This window comes from Indicator indicator, chromosome Z (genome assembly GCF_027791375.1).
Source record: "Indicator indicator isolate 239-I01 chromosome Z, UM_Iind_1.1, whole genome shotgun sequence".
NCBI lineage: Eukaryota > Metazoa > Chordata > Aves > Piciformes > Indicatoridae > Indicator > Indicator indicator.
In genome coordinates, this window is record NC_072053.1 from 81,940,933 (window position 1) to 81,966,979 (window position 26,047).

The window sequence follows — 26,047 nt, forward strand, 5'->3', positions numbered from 1 at the left end:
TGCTGGGATAGGTATAAAAAGCCTGCAAAACTTCACTCTCAGCAGCATTTTTAGCAAGTCAGAACATTTTCTAGGGCATGTTGTCATCAGACCAAGAATATGGCTTCAGCACAGGAGTGCTCCTGCTTAGGAGAGTCTTCCTACACCAGCTAGGTGTTCATACTGGGAGTTCTGGATGGGATGATGCTGGGTCCAATCCACTACATGTCTGGGAGCTAAACCAGCCTGTGGGGAGTTCCTCCCAGAAGGCTGTCTGTCAAAAACCTGTCAGGCTGTGCCAGTTCAGGCTATTTCCCTTCACAGCTTTTTCTAGGGCACAGCATTTATTGTTGGATTTTATGCAGACCTTAGGGACAGGCAGTGAAAAGAACAATCTCCAGCAGACAGAATTTAATTAATGAGCTTGGTTATCTAGACAGAACAGTGAAGAGTGAGGATTTGACTTGCTTCCAGTGAATATCTGGACACAAATGCTTTCAACATCAGGAAACTGAAGGGAGTGGGGGTTAGAGGTGAGGTCTCTTGTTTTGCTGATGAGTTTGGCTATCTCTGTGGAGTTAGGTTTTGCATCACATCTCCTAAAGTCACTATTTTTCCTCTGGCTTGCCTCAGACAGAGGGGATATTAACCCATCCTAAACCTCTCAACTTTTTCAGACTCTGCTTTATAAGTGGTGGCCTTAAGTCCCATGTAGTCAGGGGGTGGAGATGAAGGGTTTTTGTTTTTTTTCTAACAGACACAAGGATGCTTTTGAAACAGTATCCCCAACTAAGTGACTCAGCAATTACTGGTTCAAAAAACAAAGAAATAATAATAATAATTGTAATTCACAGTTACTGAAATCAGCCATGTTTCCAGGTAGTAGAAGTACTTGTTGAATTAGTTGTTCCTCTTAGGTCAGTTGAGATCAATTGGGAGGAAAAAAAAAACAACAAAACCAACAACAACAACAAAAAAAAAAAAAGAAAAATAAAAGTAGGGGTTTTTGGTTGATGTTAATACTTCTCTAATTCACGTGGAGCAGTTGTTATCTTTCACTCACTCGTGCATACCACATCTTAACTGTGCAGGAAATTTATAGAAAAAAATATGAATAATAATAAATCAGGTCCCAGGTTCCTCAGAGTCACTTTTAACACTGGGATGTACTCTTAACATTGGCAGGTAGTTACTGGCTTGAATAGTTTCCAACTCTACAGGTTCTACTGGATAAAAATCCTCAGCTACAGCCACTAGTTAATTTAAACAACCCTTAGTGCATCAAACAGAACAGAGGCACCACAAATACTCTTGTCAAGGCACTTTTTGCCTCTGGATTTCCACAGCGCAGCACACAGATCACAGGGAATGGCTTCCCCCCCTTGCCACAGCCCAGCAGCTACACTCCAGTTCTGCACTTGGGGAAGATAGGCCCGTTCAGCTCTGCAAGCCTCCTCTTCCTCACTGAAAAAGAAAACCAAGAGGGGTCAGTGGCAGCGATGGGGAGGTGTGGGAGGCAAAGCTGGGCTGAGCCGCTGCGGGAAGGAGCTGAGAGATGAGCTTGCTGCCAGGGGAGAAAGAGGACAGCATTCACTTCTGGATCCCTGCTGCAAGCAGCAGGCACAGCTTCAGGCAGGTTAAGACCAAAGGAAATAAAGATTTAAGTTTCTATCCCTACGTTTAAGGCCAGAAGCTATGTTCATTCAGCCTTACCTCCCTTATCCTGCAAACAATTATATCTCACATTTTTTTTTGTGATTCTGTAAGAAGAGCCTGGATGAGGCACTTAATGCCATGGTCTGGTTGATTAGTTAGGGTTGGGTGAATGGTTGGACTTGATGATCTTGGAGGTCTCTTCCAACCTGGTTAATCCTGTGATTCAGTTTGTCAGATCTGATGTTGGTGCTGAGCGACGTTGTGACAGCAGGAGACGGACACGACAGGTTTTCCTTTGCTAGCTTTTTCTGAAGTGCCATTTCAAATAAATAAAAAAGAAAAAAGAAAGTGCCACTTCTAATAATAACTTTCAAAAAGTTGCAGTTTCAAATAACAATTAAAAAAAGGTGGCATTTCAAATAGCAACTAAAAAAGGTGGCGTTTCAAATAGCAACTAAAAAAGGTGCAATTTCAAATAATAGAAAGGTGCAATTTCAAATAATAATTTAAAAAGGTGGCATTTCAAATAACAATTTTAAAAGGTGGCATATCAAATAACAATTAAAAAATGCAATTTCAAATAACAATTATAAAAGGTGGCATTTCAGATAACAATTTACAAAGGTGCAATTTCAAATAAGAATTACAAAAGGTGGCATTTCAAATAACAGTTTAAAAAGGTGGCATATCAAATAACAATTATGAAAGGTGGCATTTCAAATAACAATGTAAAAAGGTGCAATTTCAAATAAGAATTATAAAAGGTGGCATTTCAAATAACAATTTAAAAATGTGCAATTTCAAATAACAATTTAAAAAGGTGGCATTTCAAATAATTAAAAAGGTGGCATTCCAAATAACAATTTTAAAAGGTGCACTTTCAAATAAGAATTACAAAAGGTGGCATTTCAAATAACAATTTAAAAAGGTGGCATATCAAATAACAATTATAAAAGGTGGCATTTCAAATGACAATTTAAAAAAGGGGCAATTTAAAATAACAATTATAAAAGGTGGCATTTCAAATGACAATTTTAAAAAGGGGCAATTTCAAATAACAATTATAAAAGGTGGCATTTCAAATAGCAATTAAAAACCATGCCATTTCAAATAACAATTTAAAAAGGGGGTATTTCAAGTAATAATTAAAAAAATTAGGTGCAATTTCAAAGAATAGTTTTTTTTAAAGTGTCATTTCAAACAGTAATTAAAGATGCAATTTGAAATTATTAAAAACATCAAGTGCTATTTCAAATAATAAAAAATTAAGTGCCATGTCAAATACTAATTTAAAAAGGTGCAATTTTAAATAACAACTTTTAAAGTGCCATTTCAAAATAATAATTCAAATGAAGTTCCATTGCAAACAATAATTTTAAAAAGGTGCAATTTCATATAATAATTGAAAGATTAAGTGCCATTTAAAAAAGTGCCATTTAAATAATAATTTAAAAAAAAGTGCCATTTCAAATAATAATTAAGGAAAAGGTGCAGTTACAAATAATAATTGAAAAAGTAAAGTGACATTTCAATCAATAATTTTTAAAAGTGTCCTTTCAAATAATAACTAAAAACCAAAATGCCATTTCAAATAATGAAAAGGTGTACCATTTGAAATTATAATCCAAAAAAATGAAGTGCCATTTCAATCAGTAATTAAAGAATAAGGTACAGTTTCATGTAATTTAAAAAAAATAAAGTGACATTTCATACAATAATTAAAGAAAAGGTGCAGTTTCATATAATTCAAAAAAATAAAGTGACATTTCAAAAAATAATTTTTAGAAGTGTCTTTTCAAATAATAATTAAAAAGCAAAGCATCATTTCAAATATTAATGAGTTCCATGTCAATCAGAAAGAAAAGGTGCAGTTTCAAGTAATCATTAAAGTGCCATTTCAAATAATACTTTTTTTTTAAGTTGCCTTGAAACAAGCATTTTAAAAACACCCAGTGTCGTTTCAAATAATAATTGAAAAAAGTGCCATATCAAACAATAATTAAAGGTGCAATTTTAAATGATTTTAAAAGTGCCATTTCAAATAATAAATTTAAAAAATGAAGTGCCCTTTTAAACAGTTACTTAAAAAAATAATAAAGTGCCATTTCAAACAGTTATTTAAAAAAATAATAAAGTGTCATTTAAAGTAATAATCAAGAAAGTGCCATTTCAGGGTTTTTTTTTCAAGTGCAATTTCAAATATTTTTTTTGAGAAGTGCCACTTCAAAGAATATTTTATAGTTGCATTTCGAATAATAGTGTAAGAAAAAATTAAATATAAAAATCCCAACAATTTAAGAAGTGCCATTTCAAGTAATAATTTAAAGGAACACAAAGTGATATTTCAAATAATAATTTAAAGGAACATAAAGTGCCATTTCAAGTAATAATTTAAAAGTTTAAAAAAAAATAAAAAGTGCCATTTCAATCTATAAAGATATAAAAAAAAAAAAATCCATGTCATTTCTTATCTTTATTCTCCAGCCCTCTGCTCACAGATAACATGGGAAAATTGGTCTCATTCTAGTCTGGAAGATGATTTACAGCTGCATTCATGAGGATGAATGGGGGGGGGGGAAAAAAAAAAACACTACACTCATGAAGTTAGGGGGGGGGGGAAAAAAGTGTAGAGAAGGTGCCAGAAGTTAGCTCCTGAGGATGAATGTGGAGGCCTTCATAGCTGCTTCATACAAAGCATCTCAAAGAAAAGAAGCTATAGGACCCAAACCCAAGTTGTGGTAGCATCAGGTGATGGTAGGCAAGAGCACTGGAGTGGAGCAGAAGCAGAGAGCTGTTGCTGACAGGGAGGGCAATATAAGGGTTTGGGGTTTTTTCTATACTTATGCATTGTCCAGTTGGGAAGCTGAGGTGCTGTTGCCAGAGACCATCAGACCGATGAATATGTGCTGCAAACAAGAACCAGATCAGACCAAAAGGAAGGGTAAGCAAGGAAAAAGCCACAACCATCACCATCACCCCATGGTAGACAAGCTGTGAGCTCCTCCCTTTACCACAGCAACAATTAACCCCCTAGATCCAACTCTTCCAGGTGATTACTTTGTGTGCCAGGTGATGCCCAATGACAGCACAAGGGGCAGTGGTGGAAGTGGAGGCATAGGAAGTTCCATAGAAACAGGAGGAAGAATTATTTCCCTGTGAGGGTGACAGAACACTGGAGCAGGCTGCCCAGGGAGGTTGTGGAGTCTCCCTCCCTGGAGATATTCAAGACCTGCCTGGATGTGTTCCTGTGTGATCTGCTCTATGTGATCCTGCTCTGGCAGAGGGTGGGTCTCTTGAGATCCCATCCAGCCCCTAACATTTTGTGATACTGTGAAAAACCCTTGCAGAGGGCACAAAAGCATCTAAGCCTTTCCTGGTGCAGCTCTCTGGCAACCACAGCAGGCAGAATAAATACTCAGTGACCCGTGCTGCTGGATGTTCTGTGGGTCACTGGAGAGCTGGCACAGACCTCCCTGCTTGGCTCTGCTTCCTGGGAGCGTGGCACTGGCTGAAGCAAGGTTGATTTACTTCTTGTTAAAACACAAGGTAGTTGTAATCTCTCTAAATGCTGGTGTCTCTCTGCATGTGTCTTCTCTCAAGGAGCAAGTGATGGCATGAGAGGAAATGGCCTCAAGTGGCACCAGAGGAGGTTTGGGTTGGGTAGTAGAAGAAACCGCTGCCCAGAAAGGATTCTTGAACACAGGAACAGGCTCCCTAGGAAGGTGGTTGAAGACTCATTCCTGGAGGTGTTTCAAAGAGGCAGAGTGCTGAGGAACATGGTTTAGCACCAGCCTTGGTAGGGTTAGAGAATGGCTGGACTTGATGGTCCTAAAGGTCTTTTCCAACAAAACTGCTGCTGTGATTAAACAGCCAGTTAAGCTTTGGCTTTTAAACATGAAGCTGATTCCTGAAGGGAGAGAAGATCCTGTCTGTGGTGAACCCTATGCAGATTAGAATACCTGGTTCCAGTGTTCCACCATTTCTTCATGGCTGGCATTTGCATGTTAGAGTTTTTCTCAGATCTTGCCAGCTAGCCCTTGCTATCTAGACCTGTCTGAACCCAGCAGTGATTGTGGTGAGCCCCCAGCCCATCCTCTTGCTCACAGCAGGGTTCTGCCTGCCATCAGGTCAGGGCAGACACTGGTTCTGCCCCTCCGAGCTTGCAGATCCTCACCCTCCCAGAGAAGAATTTCTTCCTGAAGTGAAAAAAAAAAAAAAAGCAAACCAGACAATCTGCAAACTTTAGCTTATTCCTCCCACATATGTTATCTGCTGCTGCTGGGAAGGAGCTTCTGGCTGTCATGTTTGTGACCATCCTCAACTATGCAGTTAAGAGCATGGCTGCTGCACAGGCTGAGTTCAATGTGGCTCTGCTGGACTCATTTCCAGTGCTCTACAGCAGCTTGCAGTCAAGCATTGGAAAGCCTCTGCCACTGGCATCAGCTGAAGGGGCAGTTTACAGACCTGCCCACATTTTGCTTCACTGTGAACCTGCTCTGGCAGGAGGGTTGGGCTAGATGATCACCCATCATCCGAACTCTATCGTTCTGTGATTCATTGAGAGTAGAAAGAGAACTCCCAGCTATGTGTCTTCCCATTCTGAAGGGGATGGGCCAAGTCCCTCTGCCATCAAAGGTCAACTCTACTACTTTTCATCTCCTTGTTAAAGTGGGTGTGAAGCTGGAGGAAGACAAGGAGCTGGCAGGAATCCCCAGTGCCAGCAGCTCACAGCCATATGTCGTGTCACGCGCTGTGCCGAAGCACGTTGGCAGCTCTCGCTCCCTGCCAGCAGCACCCCCTGGCACTGCCAAACAAACTGCCTCTTCTGGGAGGCTGAGCTGCCCATTGTCTCCAGGGCTGGGGCACAACTCATTGCCTTCCTGACAGCAGCTGCACTGGGGTAACAGTCAGTGTTTTCCTTTAAACTAGAGCAGGGTGGATTTAGGTTGGACGTCAGGAGGAAGTTCCTTACAAGGAGGGTAGTGGAATGCAGGAATGGGTTGCCCAGGGAAGTGGTGGAGGCCCCATCCCTGGAGACCTTCAAGGTCAAACTTGATGGGGCTCTTTGCAACCTGATCTAGTTAAAGATGTCCCTGTTCACTGCAGGGGGAGAGTTTGGACAAGATGACTTTTGATGTCATCTTCCAATCCAACACATTCTATGATGTCATCTTCCAATCCTACACATTCCATGATTCTATAATTCCTCCTTGAGGCTCAAAGCATCACCAGGCCCTCCAAAAGGTGGTTTCTAACTCCAGCACACCCACCAGAGCCTTCAAGCAAGTAGTGTCATATCTCAATACAACAAAGTCTGTAATTCCTTGAGGCTCAAAGCATCACCAGGCCCTCCAAGAGGTGGTTTCTAACACCCACCAGAGCCTTCAAGTGAGCAGTTCTGTCCTTCTACCACCAGGAATTGCCCACAGGCTGAGGGAAGGACCTTCCTGTGGTGCCCAGCTTGCAGCCAGCCCCAACTCACCTAGGTCATTGTTATTCATCATGGCATTGGAGGCACGGAGCCGGGGCCCTTGCTGAGTGAAATGGTAGCCAAACTTCAGCAGGGTGGTGTTCTTCTCTAGCATGTTTGCAATCTCCATTTCCACTTGGTTGCCCAAGGGCTGGCTCTTTTGAAAACAGAAAACCAAGCTGGTCAGGTCAGAGGAGGATTCAGAGTGAGCACTTAGATCTGCCATCTCCACCCCTTCCCTCCTTTCTTTGGACCCCTTGGTGCATTTGATGTGTCTGACTTGGTGCTGGTGCAACAAACCACTGTTCCTGGCCTGTTCCTGGCACAACAAGGTGGCTCCAGCTCCTCCAGCAGACATTCAGCAGTTCATTAGACAAGTCCTCTTACCTAAAGATTTTGTTTCTTGGGTACATGTGCAGCTGAGAGATGTCTGGAGAAATGACAAGTTTGAATGAAGTCACAGGGCAACAGAGCTGGTGAAGGGTCTAGGGAAGAGGTATTATGGGGAGTGGCTGAGGGACCTGGGGTTGTTTAGTCTGGAGAAAAGGAGGCTGAGAGGAGACCTTCTCATGCTCTACAACTCCCTGAAAGGAGGCTGGAGTCAGGTAGGGGTTGGTCTCTTGGTCCCCCAGCAAGTGATGGGATAAGAGGAAATGAGCTCAGGTTGCACCAGGGTAGGTTTAGGTTGGATATTAGGAAAAGTCTCTTCCCTGAAAGAGTGGCCAAGCCCTGGAAAAGGCTGCCCTGGGAGCTGGTGGGTCCCCATCCCTTGAGGATCCTCTCTCATTTCAAGAAAGGAGTAGACATGGCACTTCAGGGCACGGTTTAGTGGCCATGGTGGTGTTGGGTTGATATTTGTACCTGATGGTCTTAGAGGTCTTTTCCAGCCTTAATGATTCTATGAACTCTCAGTCACTTGTCCTTGAGCTCCTCACAGCTCAACTGCTTCACTACTTCCCCCTGGGCTTTTTGGGATGCTAAACTTGCCATGGCAATCTTTACCACTGCACACTCTGCAGCTCTCCTTCTCTTTCCATTGTGTTGTAGCAAAAAAAAAACCCAAACAACCAAACCCCAAACAACCAAACAAAAGAACCAAAAAAAAAAAAAAAATCCAAAACCCAAAGGCCAACAACAACAAAACAAACAAAATGCACAACAAAAAAACTAAACCACAAACAACAGGGGAAAAAAAACAAAGAAAAAAAACCCCAAACAAACAAAAAAACCAACCCAAAAAGTTCTATTTAGTAGACATTTAGTCCTTGCAAGTCTTAGAGCAAGGCATGATACTGGAGAGCTCCATCACCACTCCTCCAGAGCACCACCAGGAACATAGAAGGCTGCTTGTATGCCACAGCAGCTGTAGGTCTTAGCAGATACTGACCAAGAACTGCAGCAGAAATAAGTGGCTGAAGCCTGTCCAAATCAACCTGGCAGTGGTAGGAGGGTGCCACCTCTCCACCTGGAGCACCTTTCTCAATTTCCCACCACCAGGGCATGTTGACCTGATGAGAGCTCCCAGGCTTTACCTGGTTGTCGATGCGCAGCTCTACAAGCGAGGTGTTGCCCTGGAGAGCTTCAACCAGAGCCAGGATCCCCGACCCAGAAATGAAGTTGGACTCCACATTCAGGCTCTTCAGTGTGTTATTGACCTTCAGCATTTCTGCCAGTGCCTGTGGGTAGAGGGAGGCAGCAAGAAATGGCAGTCAGACAGCTAGGAGCAGAGCAACCCAGAGCAGCTGGGGACCAAGTCCCTTCATCTTCAGAAGGCTCTGGGAGGACCTTGTGCACCAGGTGGTTTCACTGCCACCAGATGGGAGAGCTCTGCGCAGAGTGAAGGGGGCTCCCCCATGTTGTAGAGGGATTCTAGAACATGATCATGCTGGAGGCCACAGCAAAACCCCATGTGGAGAAACCCTTAGGACCACCCCGTAATGTGAGAGTCCACAGCTGCTTTGTGACAGCCTCATCTGTCCCTCTTCTAAAGCCAGCAGGGTGATGGCAGGGATGCTGGCCAGCATTGGTTCAGTCCAGGCTCCCTGCCTGCACTGTTCCTTCTGCACAGATCTTGAGATGCTTCCCACCACAGCAGACAGAGAGGAGCATCTATCTTCTCTAGCTCTCTTTCCATATCTGAGATACTGTGGACTTTTTACATCCAATGTGTTTTGGCTGAGGTCTCTCTAGCTTGGAGAAGAGGAGCCTGAGGTGTGCCCTCATTCATGTTGATAAAGATGTGCAGGGCAGTGTTGGGAGGATGGAACCAGGGATGTCCAGTGACAGGACAAGGGGTGCAAGCTGGAGCAGAGGAGCTTCCTCTGAACATGAGGTAAAACTGTTTCACTGTGAGTGTGCCACAGTCCTAGAGCAGGCTGCCCTAGAGAGGTTGTGGAGTCTCCCTCTCTGGTGACATTCAAAATCCACCTGGATGTGTTTCTGTCTGACCTGCTCTAGGTGGCCCTGCTCTGGCAGTGGGGGTTGGACTGGAAGACCTTTTGAGGTCCCTTCCAACTCCTAACATTCTATGATTCCCAGGTGGCATCAGAACCACATTAATCACTTTTGTTTCCCTTGGTGGTAAGACCAGAAGTGGGCTGGCACACTCCCAGCCTCCCTGACCTGATCTGATGATTTAATTTCTTAAGTGGCATGGGAGAACTGATCTCCATCATGAAATAGACAGACCAGGAGGTGATGCCCAACTGTCAGGGCTGGCCTGCACCTCACTTGGCTCCACAGCTCCCCTAACCCTGCACAGTGCCCCACAGACCCTCAAACAGTGCCAGCACTGCCTTCACAAGTTTCTTGCCCAGTCCAGAGTGCTTGAAATCGTCTGAGGGATCTACTCAGTGCCCCACAGAGAAGGGTTTTTAGCAGTAAACCAGAGACAGGTGTGTGTGAAGGTAGGTAGGGGTGGCTGAGATGAAGAAGAGACAAAACTGGATGCAGTGGTGATAGAGGAGTGTGCAAGGATTCAGGCAGACCACTCAGTGACCCTCTGCAACCCCACTGAGATCCTTGAGGCCAAATGTGATTACAGGCTTGTGTCCTGTCCAGGCTTGTCTCCACAGCTGAGAAAGGAAGTGAAGGAACCAAAGCCTGTTGCTGGCTTTCACTAGCACTCCTGAAACTCAAGCACACAGAATCACAGAATGTATCTGGTTGGAAGAGACCTCAAAGATCAACCAGTCCAACCCTTGATCCAGGTATCAGGTCCCCAGGCATCAGGTCTGTAAGCTGATTGAAGACCCCCAGGGATGGTGACCCCAGCACTGCCCTGGGCAGACCATTCCATTGAGAACCTTCTCTATGCAGAAATGTTTCCTAACATGCTCTCCTGCTGCAGCTTGAAACCATTTCCTCTGGTCCTGTTGCTTGCCACCCAGGAGCAGAGGCTGCCCCCTCCTCACTCCAACCTCCCTTCAGGGAGCTGTAGAGCCATGAGGTCTCCCCTCAGCCTCCTCTTCTCCAGTCTGAACAACCTCACTTCCCTCAGATGCTCCTCACAGGCCAGGTGCTCCAGGCCCTTCTCCAGCCTTGTTGCCCTTCTCTGGACACACTCCAGCCCCTCAATGTCCTTCCTGTAGTGGGGCCCCAGAACTGAACACAGCCCTTGAGGTGTGACAGTGCTGAGCACAGGAGGATGATCACCTCCCTGTCCCTGCTGGCCACAGTGTTTCTAGCCCAAGCCAGGATGCCATTGGCTTTCTTGGCCACCTGGGCACTGCTGGCTCATGGTCAGCTGAATGTCAACCAACACCCCCAGGGCCCTCTCCAAGCTGCAGCTTTCCAACCACACCTCCCCAAGTCTGTAGCTCCCCATGGGGTTGTTGTGACCCAGGTGCAGGACCTGGCACTTGGCCTTGTTGAACTTCACACAATTAGCCTTGGCCCTTTGGTCTAACCTGTCCAGGTCCTGCTGCAAGGCCTCCTTACCCTCTAGCAGATCAACACAGACACCAGCTTGGTGTCACCTGCAGACTTACTGAGGTGTCCTCAATGCCCTCATCCAGATCATTGCTAAAGCTATTAAAGAGGAGAGACCCCAGCACTGGACCCTGGAGAACACCACTGGCAGCAGCCAGGTTTACCTCCATTCACCACCACTCTCTAGTCCCAGCCAGCCAGCTTGGTGCCACCTGCAGACTTACTGAGGGTGCCCTCAATGCCCTCCCCTACACCAAATTCCAGAGGTGCAGAGCACCTCAAATGCACCATAAGCCATTGGTCAGTAGCTCCAAAAACAGCTCACCCAGGCAGGTCTCCTGTCACAGCTTCATGAGGGTGAGCTGGCAGTACTTACAAAAGCAACAGGGTCATTGCTCCGTGTCCCAACTATACTGAACTTCTTCACATAGGTGTTGGTTTTCAATGCTTCTGCAAAAGCTTTCAAGGTTGGTATGGGAATATTCTGTGGGAAGAAATGCAGAGGGCCTGTGTGAGGCCATCACCCATAAGAAGGAATAGGCAGTGTGTCTAAAGGATGCTGCTTATCTGAGTTCCTACAACATGAGTGTTACCAAGCACTGAGCACTTCAGATGCCCTCTTCACAGAATCATGGAAGTGTTCACCTTGGAAGAGACCTTTGAGATCATCAAGTCCAGCTGCTTACTCTGAGCTCACAACCCCACCACTGCTGCTAAGCTGCTACAACCAAACCATGTCCCTCAGCACCACATCCATGCATCCTGTAAACACCTTCAGGGACAGAGGCTCCAACACCTCCCTGGGCAGCCTGTTCAAATGCCTGAGAACCCTTTCTGTGAAGAAATTTTCCCTAGTGTCCCACTTGAACCTCCCTTGGCACAGCTTGAGCCTCTTTCCTCTTGTCCTGTCACTTGTTGGATGTGAGACCCCCACTTAGCTCCAACCTCTTTTGAGGCAGTTGGAGAGGGATGCACAAATTCCCACCTGTCTAAAACCCTAAGTGGTAGCCTCAGCTTGGACTTCTTCCCACATCTTTTGGGTCCTACCATGTGGCATTATCAATAGTCAGAGCCATCTGCAGAGCCACAACACAGAGCCCAACAGCTTGCCACCTCCACTACCACTCCGCAGTTCTCCAAACCATGTCCCAAAGTCATGAGTCCAACACACACACACACACACACACACACACACACACACACACACACACACACACGAGTTCTTGCTTGTCATATCCCCAGCCTGGGGCTTTCAGGGTCAGTATCCAGAATATTAAAGTAGAAATCTTTTCTTACAGAAAGGTGCAGATGGCATGGCTGAAGTGTCTTCTATGTGTATGTGGAGTCAACCACATCCTAGCTCTGTGAATAGGTCATCCTTCAACAGACCTCATGGGGTGGGGGGTCCTGGAGGATGGGTGGAAGCTGTATTTTTCTGTGTGTCTTATGTGTCTCAGAGGTAACATAAGTGGTGCTGTGACCTGGTTTGATTTGCAGAGTCACACAGAAGGGATGGGCAGGAGGTGGACAGGGCTACCTGCAAGAAGGGAGGTTTCTTCATATTTTCATGACAAGTCTCATGGTTAATGAAGCCTTAGGATGAGAGAAGATGGCCTCAAGTTGCACCAGGGCAGGTTTAGGTTGGATATTAGGAAAAATTTCTCTGCTGCAAGAGTGGTCAGGGATTGGAACAGGCTGCCCAGGGAGGTGGTGGAGTCACCATCCCTGCAGGTGTTTAAAAATTGTGTGGACACAGCCCTTTGGGACATGACTTAATGGCCATGATGGTGTTGGGCTGACAGCTGGATTTGATGACCTTAGAGGTCTTTTTCTTAGTGGATTCTATGAATCCATCATTTTATCTTACACATAGAGCCCCTCCACCAAATGTGCCACCACTAAAGCAGCTTAGAACACCTTTAACCAGACAGGCTGGAGAAAGGTCTCCCAAGCTACACAGCTCCACTCTTCCAGGCATCTACAGGAGTCCTATTGCTACCAACCTGACACTGCTGTCCCACAGCAGGCAACAAGCCCTGTTGCTCAAAACAGAGTAGAAAGGAGCAGATACCATGATATTATTAAGGTTGACTTCCTCAAGGTCAGGATCATTGCTCTGTATTAGCTTCAGAGTTTCCTCCACATCAGTTGAGTTTGGCTCCTCATCTGGAACTGGTTTGTACTGTGTGGGTTTAATCACACCTGCAAGGGGAAAGCAAGACCTGTGAGCCTGGAAGCACCCTCAGCAGCAGCACTTTCTCTTTGGGTGTGCTCTTTCTCTTCCAGAAGCAGGTTTAGGAGAGGGAAGCATGACTTGACAAGCAGAGACAAGCTGGGGGACTGAAAAAGCACTGGTCAGTTCCACCTATGCTCGTGTGCATCCAGAAATGCTGCCCAGCACCTTGGCCAGCCAGCACAGGACAGCTGGTGCCTGCTGCTACATGCTCTCAAGGTCCAAAACTGGGTGATGGAGAGCAAGCTGCCTGTGTGGGGCTGCTCCATGGGCTGTGCTAGCTCCCAGAAGGTGGAAGGGCAGTGCCTGACACCTCACAGGGCAAGGGTGCACCAGAGACAGCCCCAGCAATCACAGGCTGCTCTTGACACCCGTGGCTCCAACCTTCAGCCTAGACATAATTCCCACCTTCCCCCTGCTGCCAGCTTCAAAGCCAAGCTGCCAATGCTCTAAACCACTTACTGTTGAGCCCTTCTTTGTTGACAATGGTGCTGCTCCCCAGTGCCTCATAGTACTGCTGGTTACTCATCAGGGTGTGCATACCAAGGATGGCTACAGAAGCAGAAAAGGAGAACATGACTTGGGTTACTGCAGGCTCCAAACCCAGGGTAACACACATAAATGCTGTGCTGCCTTGGGTTGAGGGTCTGTAGCACACTGTCCTGCCCTTGGACAAGCACAGCAAGGTGGGGCCAAGCCCCTCAGCTTGGAGGTGCTCCCTTGTTTATTCCAATGCAGGTTCTTCACAGGAGAAGAGGAACATCATCTCCTGGGTGACAGTCAAACAGCCAAGGCTTCCCACTAGCTGACTTGACTCAGCATCATGCAAAAATAGCAAGGGGAAGAAAATAACAGATTAAAAAAAAATAAAACACAAAACAATACATCAGTAGGACTTAAGCAAGGGGTCCAGTCCAGCAGGAGCCTGCACCTCCCAGGGATGTGCAGGGAGGTAACTGAGGTCCCATCCCTGGAAATATTCAAGGTGAGGCTAAACAGGGCTCTGGGCAACCTGATCTGGCTGAGGATGTCCCTGCTGACAGGACCACAGAATCTAGGGCAGGTCACACAGGAACACACCCAGACAGGGCTTGCAAGTCTCCAGAGAAGGAGACTCCACAACGTCTCTGGGCAGCCTGTTCCAGTGTTCTGTGACCCTCACAGTGAAGAAGTTCCTCCTCATGCTGAGGTGGAACCTCCTGTGCTGTAGTTTCCATCCATTGCTCCTTGTCCTATCACAGGGTGCAACTGAGCAGAGGCTGTCCCTTCCTCCCTGACACCCTGCCCTCAGATATTGATAGACATTGATCAGATCCCTTCTCAGACTAAACAGCCCTCTCCAGACTAAACACCCCCAGGGGTCTCAGCCTCTCCTCACAGGGCAGTGCTCCAGTCCCTTCATCATGCTTGTAGCCCTCCCTTGGACTCTCTCCAACAGATCCCTGTCCCTCCTGAACTGGGGAGCCCAGAACTGGATGCAATATTCCAGGTATGGCCTCACCAGGGCAGAGTAGAGGGAGAGGAGAACCTCCCTCGAGCTGCTGGCCACAGTCCTCTGAATGCAGCCCAGGATCCCATTGGCCTTCTGGCCACAAGGGCACATTGCTGACCCATGGAGAACTTGCTGCCCACAGTTGTGTACCTCAGGCTCACGACTGCAAAACCAAGATGCCAATGCACATTGAGGCACGCCCAGGGGGGGACCTGCTGACTTTCTAGCCAGCTGCAAATAAGTGGTGGGAAACCAGTGGCTTGGAAACACTTAGGGCAAGATTCTGTGTTTAAGAACAATCCTGCTACTCATGGAAAGTTCATGTTTGAAGGTAAACTGCTACTTCCCTCAGCTTTTCTTGTTTTTAAAGTAACTGCATGGCTTTCTAAAGAAAAGTGCAGCCATGTGTATACTTGTTACAAACAGACACAGCTGAACAAATCTTGACCTCTGGGTGGGCAGAGTGGTTAAAATAAATAAAAGACAAATCTCCCCCTAAAATTCAAGCATACTGCCACAAAGGTAATTTTCTTTCCCATGAGCTGCTCTTCTTATATTTAGTTGGCAGCAGCCCATTTGCTTGGTATTTTGGCCAAAAAGGTCTGGGACTTGCAGGAGAAGGTTATCATTGAGCTCCATCATGTGAATGGCACCTGTTGGAGTGGCAGCTTGCTGTGACCCCAGGTCTGGGTTGCTTGGTCAGGACAGCATGCAGCAAAGGGTGTCAGCAAACACCAAAGTCCACTTCCCTCCACCCCTACCCAGCACATCCCTGGTTGGGTTGCACAAAGCCAAGCAGTCTCCATCTGAAAGCCTGAGTGATGTTGGGCTCTTCTGAGTTGGTTTGTTTGTACTTTAGGTGACCCTTTTCTCTGCCATGTGCTCACAGATGACATTTTCAGGAGCACAACACAGTTCTAGAAAGTCATTTGCAGTCCCAGCGTTGTGGGGACACGCCTCCACCCCAAACATGGCTTATTCTGACAACAAAATTATAGCATCATAGAATTGTTAGGGTTGGAAGACACCTCAAGGATCATCCAGGTCCAACCCAGGGACACCTCACACTAGAGCAGGTTGCTCACAGCCACATCCAGCCTGGCCTTAAAAATCTCCAGGGATGAGGCTTCCACCACCTCCCTGGGCAACCTCTTCCAGTGTCTCACCACCCTCATTGGGAAAAACTTCTTCCTAACACCCAATCTGAATCTCTCCACCAGCCTCCCTTCTCAGCTTTGATCCTGATTACATCACATGGCTGATAGTAAGTTTAAATAGACACTTATATTGGTTTTCATAACCAAAGAAATAAATCCTGTCAAAACTGACAGCATTCAGATGAACAGCAAAAAAAAAAGCTTAACAGAGCTCATTTCCCACAAAGAAAAAGAAAAAGAGAAAGAAAAGGAGAAAGAAAAGGAAAAAGAGAAAGAAAAGGAGAAAGAAAAAGAAAAAGAAAAGGAGAAAGAAAAAGAAAAAGGAAAAAGAAAAGGAGAAAGAAAAAGAAAAAGGAAAAAGAAAAGGAGAAAGAAAAAGAAAAAGGAAAAAGAAAAGGAGAAAGAAAAATAAAAAGAGAAAAAAGAAAAATGAAAATGAAAAGGAAAAGGAAAAGGAAAAGGAAAAGGAAAAGGAAAAGGAAAAGGAAAAGGAAAAGGAAAAGGAAAAGGAAAAGGAAAAGGAAAAGGAAAAGGAAAAGGAAAAGGAAAAGGAAAAGGAAAAGGAAAAGAAAAGAAAAGAAAAGGAAAAAGAAAAAAAGAAAAAGAAAAAGAAAAAGAAAAAGAAAAAGAAAAAGAAAAAGAAAAAGAAAAAGAAAAAGAAAAAGAAAAAGAAAAAGAAAAAGAAAAAGAAAAAGAAAAAGAAAAAAAAGAAAAATAAAAAGAAGAAAAAAATTAAAAAAATAGAAAAAGAAAAAGTAAAGGAAAAAAGAAAAAAGAAAAAAGAAAAAAGGAAAGGGAGAAGAAGAAGAAGAAGAAGACAAAGGAAAAGGAAAAGGAAGAGGAAGAGGAAGAGGAAGAGGAAGAGGAAGAGGAAGAGGAAGAGGAAGAGGAAGAGGAAGAGGAAGAGGAAGAGGAAGAGGAAGAGGAAGAGGAAGAGGAAGAGGAAGAGGAAGAGGAAGAGGAAGAGGAAGCAAACCAAAGGAAATTAGCAGTCACACCTGCAGCCCCAGTTTCATGTGAAACTCTTGTACCTGCAATGTCACAGAGCTCTGCATCAGAGGCATTCGCAAGGGCTTCCTCCAGCTCCGGCTCCAGAGTCACACTTTCCAAAACAGGATCCATTGGCTTCTGCTTGGGGATCCAAACTTTTCCTGCAACAGCAAAGTGAGGTTCACTCCCAGCAGGGCCACAGCACCTGTTTCACAAGGAGCCCTGCAGACGCGTTTCTGTAGGGTGAGGTTTGCACAGCAGAAAGGACAGAGGAGCACAAGGACCTAGAGAAAATTCAGGAGACACCAACCCCTTTCCCTTTAGCTTAGCCTGGATCCTGATGAGATGCAAGCCAGCAGACCTTTGCCATCTGTTGGAGAGGGTTCAGAGAAGGGCCACAAAGATGATCAGAAGAATGGAGCACCTCTCCTGCAAGGACAGGATGAGGGAGTTGGAGCTGTTCAGCCTGAAGAAGAGAAGGCTCCAGGGAGACCCTATAGTAGCCTTCCAGCACCTGAAGGGGCTACAGGAGAGCTGGGAAAGGACTTTTCTAAGAGCTTGTAGTGATGGACAAGGGGCAACGCCTGTAAACTAGAGCAGGGTGGATTTAGATAGGGCATTAGGAAGTTCTTCACTCTGAGGCTGCTGAGACACTGGAACAGGTTGCCCAGAGAAGTTGTGGATGCCTCATGCCTGGAGGTGTTTAAGACCATGCTGGATGAGGCTCTGAGCATCCTGGGCTGGTGGGGATGTGTAACCAGATGATCTTTAAGGTCCAGTGCAACTCAAGCCGTTCTATGAGTCTATGTGACACCTCCAGCTCTGGAGCTGGACTCTTCCACCAGTGCGGAGGGCTACATCTGCAAAAACTCAGCAGCACATTTGCACAGGATGGTGATTGTTCCAGTGCACAGCACTCAGAAAGCTATGCACAGCATCACCCTGCAGGACTTCACTGCTCTGCAGGCTACATAAAAGGGATGAAGATTTGCCAGCACTCACATGGACCAACAAAGACCAGTGGCCTAGATCCAGCACTGTTCAGGACCACTCCTGCCACTGAGACACCTCCTGCTGCTAACTCCACATGCATGGTGGCAGAGCAGATGGCACATTAATCAAAAGAAGGGAGAAAGGAGGTGGTGGAGGAGGTCTTGCAGCAGGTAAGGGATAGCAGTCAGTTGTCTAGCAAGCACACAGGGTGCAAGGAGGAGCAGGCTTGGGGCACTGGGTCTCCCTCAGTGTGGCTGCAGAGGACAGTAGGGTAGTGTGGAATGACACTGTGGACGTGCCAGAAGCAGACCTCCATGCTCTGTCTCCTGGCACAGCAGCAGGACAAGGAGCAGACCTCTTCCCTGCAAGTCAGAGGTGCCAAGCAAAAGGCACAGCTGGTAATTCAAGGCTGACATCTTGTCTGCTCACTTGTGACCTTCTCCTAGTAGGGGTTGCCCACATGGACAAGGTGTTCATGCAGTGATGCAGCTCCAAGCCCAGCCATGGATGCCACAGGCTCCTGGCACTCATAGGATCATTAAGGTTGAAGAAGACCTCTAAGATCATCCAGTCCAACCATCAACATCACCATGACCATAAAATCCATGCCCTGGAGCGCCATGTCTACACGTTTTTTAACACCTCCAACAGCAACTCCACCACCTCCCTGGGCAGCCTGTTCCAGTGCCTGACCACTCTTTCTGTGAAGAAATCTTTCCCAATATCCAACCTAAACTTCTCCTGGAGCAACTTGAGGCCATTCCCTCTAGTTGTTACTTGGGAGAAGAAGCCAAGTCCCACCTGGATCCAACCTCCTTTCAGGGAGTTGTAGAGAGCAATGAGGTCTCCCCTCAGCCTCTTCTCCTCCAGACTAAGCAACCCTCAGCAGCTCCTCACCAGACCTGTGCTCCAGACCCTTCACCAAATTTGTTGCCCTTCTCTGGACATACTCCAGCTCCAAAGTGTCCTTTTTCAAGTGAGGGCCTCAAAACTGAACCCAGAATTCCAGGTGAGGCCTCACCAATGCCCAGTACAGGGCTGTCACAGTGTTGCTGAGCCAGCCCAGGATGCTGTTGGTCTTCTTGGCCACCTGGACACACTGATGGCTCATGTTGAGCTGGCTGTCAACTAGCACCCCCAGGTCCTCTTCTGCTGGGCAGCTTTCCAGCCACTCTGCCCCAAGTCTGGAGCATTGCAGGGGCTTGTTGTGACCTCTCCATCCCATTGACCAGGATGGTCACTGGGCAGGCTAGGACCCTTTCCTTGTTGGAGCCAGCTGTGTCCCAGAAAGACATGGGGCAGTGGATGTGGCTCCTGGCACTGCATGGCTGCTCCCAGCTGCTCTCACCAGCAACGGGTGGGCAGATCTCTTTGTGGAGGCTGAACAGGTCAGGTCTGAGATTTCACAGGACCAACACCAAAGAGAGAGGTCTGTGGTGTTCTAACACCCCATGGCAGGGGGCAGTTGGTTGGGCAAACCCAGCTCTGCTGAAGGATGGGAGAGGGAGAGACCCCCTGAGCATTTTGGAGCAGTCCCCTCCCCTGAAATAGTCCAGGATGACTGCAGAGAGATAGAGATTGCAAAGCTCTCAGCGTGGCATGCCAGCCAGGACTATTTTTATCCCTGCTCTGAAACCAGAGTCAGCAGCACTTAGGGGAGAAACAAAGAACCTGCTGCTTAAAGATGTGCAGAAACAGAAGGGGCTAAATTTAGCCACAAGGAAGAAGCAACTGTGCTGCAGACTCCCCCCCTACCCTGGTAAGAAATGGTGGCTGCCATGAGCAGCCTTTGGCAAAGTGGCCCAACTCCTGCCTGTGTGCTGCTGCCCTGGCCAAGGGGGCAAGAATCTGCCTCCTGGGACACAGCTGCTCTCACAAAAATAGGCAGGCTGTCATGTGTGCACCAGGCACCCTAAATGTCTAGGGGGGGCTACCCCCTTCTGCCCTGGCTTGGTGGGATGACCCAGAACCATTGTCCCACCAGACACAAGGCTCAACAGACCCTCAGACTGGCTCATCAGGGAACAGTGAATTTAATTCTGCCATCACACAGCAACTCCTTTTTGACATCTGTGGTAGTCTTAGGCTGTACCTTTAAAATTCTCCACAGATCTTGAACAGAAAGTGGTAGAATGTAAATAAATCACCATTGAGTGTAAAAAGGAAGATAATGATAAGTTCTGAACAACCCATTGGACAGATAATAAACATAAGGGGGCTATTGTAAGCTATCCTTCTCTCTCTTTTTGGTTTCCTCACTCTGGGAGACCCTAACCAGCTTCTGCCTGACCTTGGCTGTGTTCTTTGTTTTGGCTGAGTATCCTAACAAAATAACTCTTTGCTCTTTCCTCTTGTCCCTTTGTGTCCAGAGGAGTAATGAGAGGGACAGGGAGTGGGAAACTATTAGCAGGTTTTTGGCCAGGGGGGGTTTCTTGTGCTGTTTGTAATTGTAAATACTGTAAATATTGTACATTTTGTACATATTCATTGCACTCCATTGTAGGTTGCAGTTTTACTTGTAAATACAGCTTTCATTTGCTTCCAACTGGGCTGGGCTGGCAATTGGGTGTTGGGGGGAATTTTCAACCCACCACAACATCTGAGTGTCCAAACTGTGTTTTGACAAACAGTGTCAGAACTTCTGTGGTTTAGTCTTAGAAGGTTTCACATCTCAGCCAGGCTTTGCTCCAGTTTGAACTTCCAGTGGTGCCTGCAAACACAGCACTTCAAATCAAACTAGAGCCTGTAAGCTGCTCCTACCAACTCCTGCTGCCAACTCCTACCAACAGCTGCATGCCAAGTCCTACCCTGCCCAGCAGCACAGCCAGAGAGAGCTGGCCCGTGGCAGAGCAGTAAATCACCCTCAAAACTGCAGACATGGGGATTTATTTCCAGCTCTGCAACAACTGTGAGTAGGTAATTTACTATCTCTGGCTCACAGTCAGGGTAGCAGTGTCTTCACTCAACAGCATGTTGTGAGTGAAAATATGTTTAATGTCCTGGAAACCACACCAGGTTGAAATGTGAGTAGCTCAGGCCAGAAGATGAAGACTCAAGATGCCCAAAATCTCCTGTGTAGCACTGGGTACCTCTTGGGCTAGCCAGGGAAGCAGCCAGTGCTGGGCAAGGCTGTGCTGGAAATTGACAAATCACTCTTCCTGGGAGTACTCCAATTACTCTTTTCATAGAATCACAGAATGGTTTGGGTTTGCAGATCATCCAGTTCCATCCCCCCTGCCATGGGCAGGGTCACCTTCTACTACACCAGGCTGCTCAAGGTCCTGTCTAACCTTGGCTTGGGCACCTCCATGGAAGGGACATCCATGACCTCCCTGGATGTTCCTCCCAGTGTCTCACCAACCTCACTGTGAAGAATTTCTTCCTAATCTCCAGTCTAAATCTGCCCTCTTCAAGCTTCAATCCATTCCCTGTCACCACATAACTACAAGCTCCTGCAAAAACTGCCTCCCCAGCTCTCCTGTAGGGCCCCTTCAGGTACTGGAAGGGTCTCTCTAAGGTCTCTCCAAAGCCTTCTCTTCTCCAGGCTGAACAACCCCAACTCTCTCAGCCTGTCCCCATAGGGAAGGTGCTCCAGCCCTCTTTGTGGCCCTCCTCTGGACCCTTTCCAGCAGTTCCATGTCCTTTTGTTGGAGCCCCAGAACTGGATGCAGTGCTCCAGGTGGTGTCTCACCAGAGCAGAGGGTAGAATCACCTCCTTCATCCTGCTGGTCACACTTCATTTACTTCTTTTAAAGAACTCTCTTTTTTTTTTTTTCTTTTTTTGTTTGACAAAAAGGTAGCATCTCAACTTTTATTAAATGGATAGATTTAACAGACACTCAGACCTCCATACATTTTCCTGCACTTCTCTTTTTTTCTTTTTCTTTTTTCTTTTTTTTATTTTTCTTTTTTCTCTCTTTTTTCCTTTCTTTTTTCTTGTTTCTTTTCCTTTTTCTTTTTTTTTTCCTTTTCTTTTCCTTTTCCTTTTTCTTTTTTTCTTTCTCTTTCTCTTTTTTTGACATGGGGCAACCAGCAGTACAAACAGCATACAGACAGATCTCATGCTGCAGGGTGGCCATGATACAGAGGGAGGAAAAAAAGCTGCTGAGAAGCTCCTGGAACCCAGAGGCAAGAATATCATCTACGTCATGGGGACCATGTCCCATGTCAGATGATATTCAGAGTGTTAATGGGAGCATAAAAGTTCTTTGGATAATAGGACATGTCCCTGAAGAACAGGAGAAGATGCCAGAAGGAGAAGCAGGGCATATCTCCCACCTGCAGGCTCTAGGGACACCTGGAGCAGGGGTACAGTGCAGGAAGACAGAAACATGCAAGCTGCAGGAGACTGAGAAATAAGTCTGGGGTTATCAAGAGGTGTTGAAGACGAGACAGGCATTGTCTGAGGGGAGCTGTGGAGTTTCTCTATACCAACAATAAGTTCAGAGTGCAGGGGTGGAGCGTGAATGGCAGTGGTGGAAGGCAGAGAACACCCTGCAGAGCTCAGAGGACAGCAGGGCAGAGGAAGAAAGAGAGAGGAAAGAAGATGAAATCTTCCCCAGAGCTTGATACAGCTGCTGTGGGATGGTGATGGAAAGAGGCTTTGCAGTAGTACAGCCTCTGTCCATCACTTGACATATCAAGTGGTGACCAGATCAGCAAGCTCATGGACCCCTTGGGCACAGCCTAGAGTATTAGCCAGCCTTGGCTGAGGGTAGAGAGCAGGTCGAGCAGATCCATCACCACAGTGGTGTTGAAGTGAACTCATGCTTAGCACCAGGGGTCAGACACAGCCCTTCACCATGATGAGCTCAAAGGATGACCATACCTCTCTTTTCACCCGTGAAAGGAACCAAGTCTTCTCTGTCTTTAATGTCCTTTGCCTGCTTTTCTAGGTGGGCCATGAGTTCCTCCCTCTTGAACGGGCCTGTGGGTGGCTTTTGGGTCTGATCCCGCTGCCTGAGGCCAGCCGGCAGCAACGCGTTCTAGGCAGGGAGAGGAGAAACAGAGGTCATCTCTGCAGGCCTCCACACCCACCCATCAAATGCTGACCCCTCTCCTCTTCCCTCACTGCTCTCTCCTTCCTCCACACTGCTGGGCAACCTGCTCCTCCTTGTGCCAAAGGTTGTCTCCAGCCCCGCTGACTCTAAGACAAATGGTGCTCCTTTCCCCTCCATTTTCAGCTGCTGGCTCCACTACAAGGTCTCCATGCTGCCAAGTGGATGTTTCTCTATAACAGCAGCTCCAGCCCTTTCTGTGGGGCTTCTCACCCATCACCCCCTGCTCCTCCTTGCCTCCTCCCACACCCTCACCATTTCTGCTGCCTCTTCACAGCAGTCAAAGCACCAGAACCAAGCTGCTAATCTCAGTCCATCTTCTCCTCCTCATATGTGTCTGTTTGAGTTCCTGCAAGCCCCATATGTCCCAGCAAGGATCAGTTCAGGGAAATCACAGAATCACAGAAGGGTAGGGGCTGGAAGGGACCTCTGGGGATCACCTAGTCCAATCTCTCTGCTACAGCAGGGTCACCTAGGTCAGGTTGCACAAGAACACGTCCAGGTGGGTTTTGAAATATCTACAGAGAAGGAGACTCTACAACCTCTCTGGGCAGCCTGCTCCAGCACCTTCAAAGAAGTTCTTCCTTAAGTTGAAGTGAAAGCTCCTGAGTTCTGGTTTGTACCAGGTGCCCCTTGTCCTATCACTGCCCACCACTGCCCAGCCCTAAATCCAGACCAGGGAGCTGCAGTGGTGTCTTCTGCCTTTCATGATCCACTACAAAACTAGCAGCAGGGTCTGGCAGAGGTCACACTGCTATGGAACAAGACCCCTGAGAACCTCAGCACCTTCTCAAACTGCCTCCTTGTTCTTCAGTGCCTTTAGCCACCATGGGAAGTTGCTGTGTGCCTGACACATATGGCACATAAGCAGCTGCTTATACTTAAATATAGAACAGCCTTAATGCAGTTAAGGCTATTCCCAGATTTGGCACTAAGCATGTTCTTTAAAGCTTTGCTGGATAGAAGTCAACATTTGCTTTTTAAGACATCTGAGGTGATTTTGAACAACATGCTGATGTTTATTTGTTTATTTTTTTTTTATTTTTAGCCCCATGTCCACTTAACAAAAGTAATTAATTATAGTTTAAATTTAAATTCGTTGTCATTTAAAGTCCTGCACTCAGGCTACACCTGTACTGACAGATGTTCACCACTGCTTCAACCTTCCTACCTCTTTCACAGAATGCTGCCCTACTCTGTGCCTTCTGAGGCAGCTGTAACCAGCCCATGTGCTCAGTCCCAGGAACTATCCTGACACCTCTTCATTATTTTCCTGTGTTGCAATTAAAAATACTGATGATGCAATCTACACCACCCATCACACCCTCTGCCCCCCACTAGAAACACTAACTGTGTGTTGCAGGAACAGTTTCTCACTTGGCAGTGCCCAGCCTCATCATCTAAGGTTGCCATAATCCAGAGGCCTGCCAGTTGGCTCTGCACACCCCCTGCTAGAGCCATGGGACAATGTTGCCTCCAGGAACTTTCCACTGCTTGGCACTAGCAGACCCAGTGCTTGCATATGCACAGCTCTTGGTGATGCTGGGAGGTTGATAAGAAGAAATTCTCCTATGGTGGAAAACTTTGGGGTTTGGATTTTCTGCCAAACTGGAGGGAAATACAGACCCTAGCAAAAAAACCCAAACCAACAAACAAACAAAAAACCAAACCAAAATCAAAACCAAACAACATAAAAACACCCAAAACTTGTCCCCAGGGTGACCTGACCAGAAGCAGAGATCCAGTTCCTGTTAGTTCCAGTTTCTGCCTCACACTGGTGCTGCAAATGCCAGTGGTTATCACACCAGGGCACACACTCCAGGGCAAGGGCAAGGGAATATCACAGGAAGAGGGTCATGGAATCATAGAATGCACTGGGTGGGAAGGGACCTCTAGAGGTCATCTAGTCCTCCCTCCTGCAGTAAGGAGGAACATCCTTTAAGCAGCTAATGCTTGCAATGGCAAAACTGCTTCTGGTCCTCTGTGGGCAGTCTCCTCCATCCTCACACTGAGTGCAGGCTCTGCAAAGGATCCCCCTGAAGTACAAGTTGCTAATGCAGGCCATTCCCCCACAGCTAAAGAGATTAAGCACCTAGGAAAGCTGGTGTTAAACACAACTCACATCAGGATCCAGCTCTTCCAGCTCATTCTCTAACTTGGTGAGCTCCTCCTCTGTCAGAGCTGCCAGGATCGCCTCTTCATCCAGATCTCGGTATTTTTCCAGCTCCTTTCTGTAAGACATCTTAGAGGAGTCTGGAGAACCTCACTCTTATGCCAAACCAGGACCTGAAATGATCACAAGAGGTGTTAACACCAAACACATGAGAAGTGACACTGCAGTCAGGCTGCTGCGGGGAGGGATGCTGAGTACCACAGAGCTGCAGGAGGTGTATGCTTAAAGCATGGTTGACTTCAAAGCCACCCCAGACTGCTCAGGGTCCCCCATGTCCATATCCTACATGCAAGTAATCCTACATGGAGGTGGAACAACTTCAGCAGCACATTGCCCCATCATGGACTTACAGGCAGGACTTTGCAGAGGTGCCTGGTTAGAGATGCCTTTCTCTGAGCAATGCTAGATGTGTGCTGGGTTGAGCCCAGCCCAGGAGGGAAAAAAACTAGCCTCAGGTGGGCAAAGAAATCTGATCCAGGTGGGCAGAGAGACCTGGCCCCCTCCCAGGGGGAAGGGTTCCAGGGTCAAATCCTATTCCACTCCCACTTCCTGTCCACAACCCTATTCAAGGGGGGGAATTTCCTGCCTTGTTTTCTCTCTCCTTCCCTCTGCTTTCCAACACCCTGCTGCTCTTAGCTGTTAGCCATGTGGTGGGGCCTGCTCCATGCTGTCCCAGACCTCTGAGGGACTGCATCCAAAGAGAATCCATCTTGCATCCAAAGAGAATCCATCTTACATCCAGAGAATCCTTTGCCAGCTGTGCCTGGTTTGTATGTATTTTTATTTATCCCTTTTCCTTACACCTTTGTAACCTTCTTTCTACTCAAATGCCTTTTTGTTTTGTTTTGTTAAACTTTTCTTTTTACTTCCAAATCGATTCAAGACTCTTTCTTTCACATAGTTTTACCTCTCTCTCT

The 26,047-nt window shown here is 46.8% G+C and overlaps 1 protein-coding gene across 1 annotated transcript; it reads right to left on the minus strand.

The window, feature by feature from the left end:
* Positions 1-1,378: 1,378 nt before the first annotated feature.
* On the minus strand, positions 1,379-25,199 carry TMOD1 (tropomodulin 1). The gene is made up of 9 exons (XM_054397477.1): positions 25,080-25,199; positions 22,729-22,885; positions 16,949-17,068; positions 13,731-13,820; positions 13,107-13,237; positions 11,412-11,519; positions 8,638-8,781; positions 7,118-7,262; positions 1,379-1,443 (listed from the first exon to the last, which is right to left on the minus strand). Exons 1-9 carry the CDS (start codon positions 25,197-25,199, stop codon positions 1,379-1,381), a joined length of 1,080 nt encoding a protein of 359 aa, XP_054253452.1.
* Positions 25,200-26,047: the final 848 nt, after the last annotated feature.

Bases quoted from the DNA above. Each gene is read 5' to 3' on its own strand.
- TMOD1 (XM_054397477.1), bottom strand. From the start codon at position 25,199: ATGTCTTACAGAAAGGAGCTGGAAAAATACCGAGATCTGGATGAAGAG. The intron at 11,520-13,106 runs GTATCTGCTCCT...TTCTTCCCACAG, and splicing joins TCAACCTTAATAATATCATG to AATATTCCCATACCAACCTT. The intron at 7,263-8,637 runs GTAAAGCCTGGG...TGTTTTCAAAAG, and splicing joins AGCTGCGCATCGACAACCAG to AGCCAGCCCTTGGGCAACCA.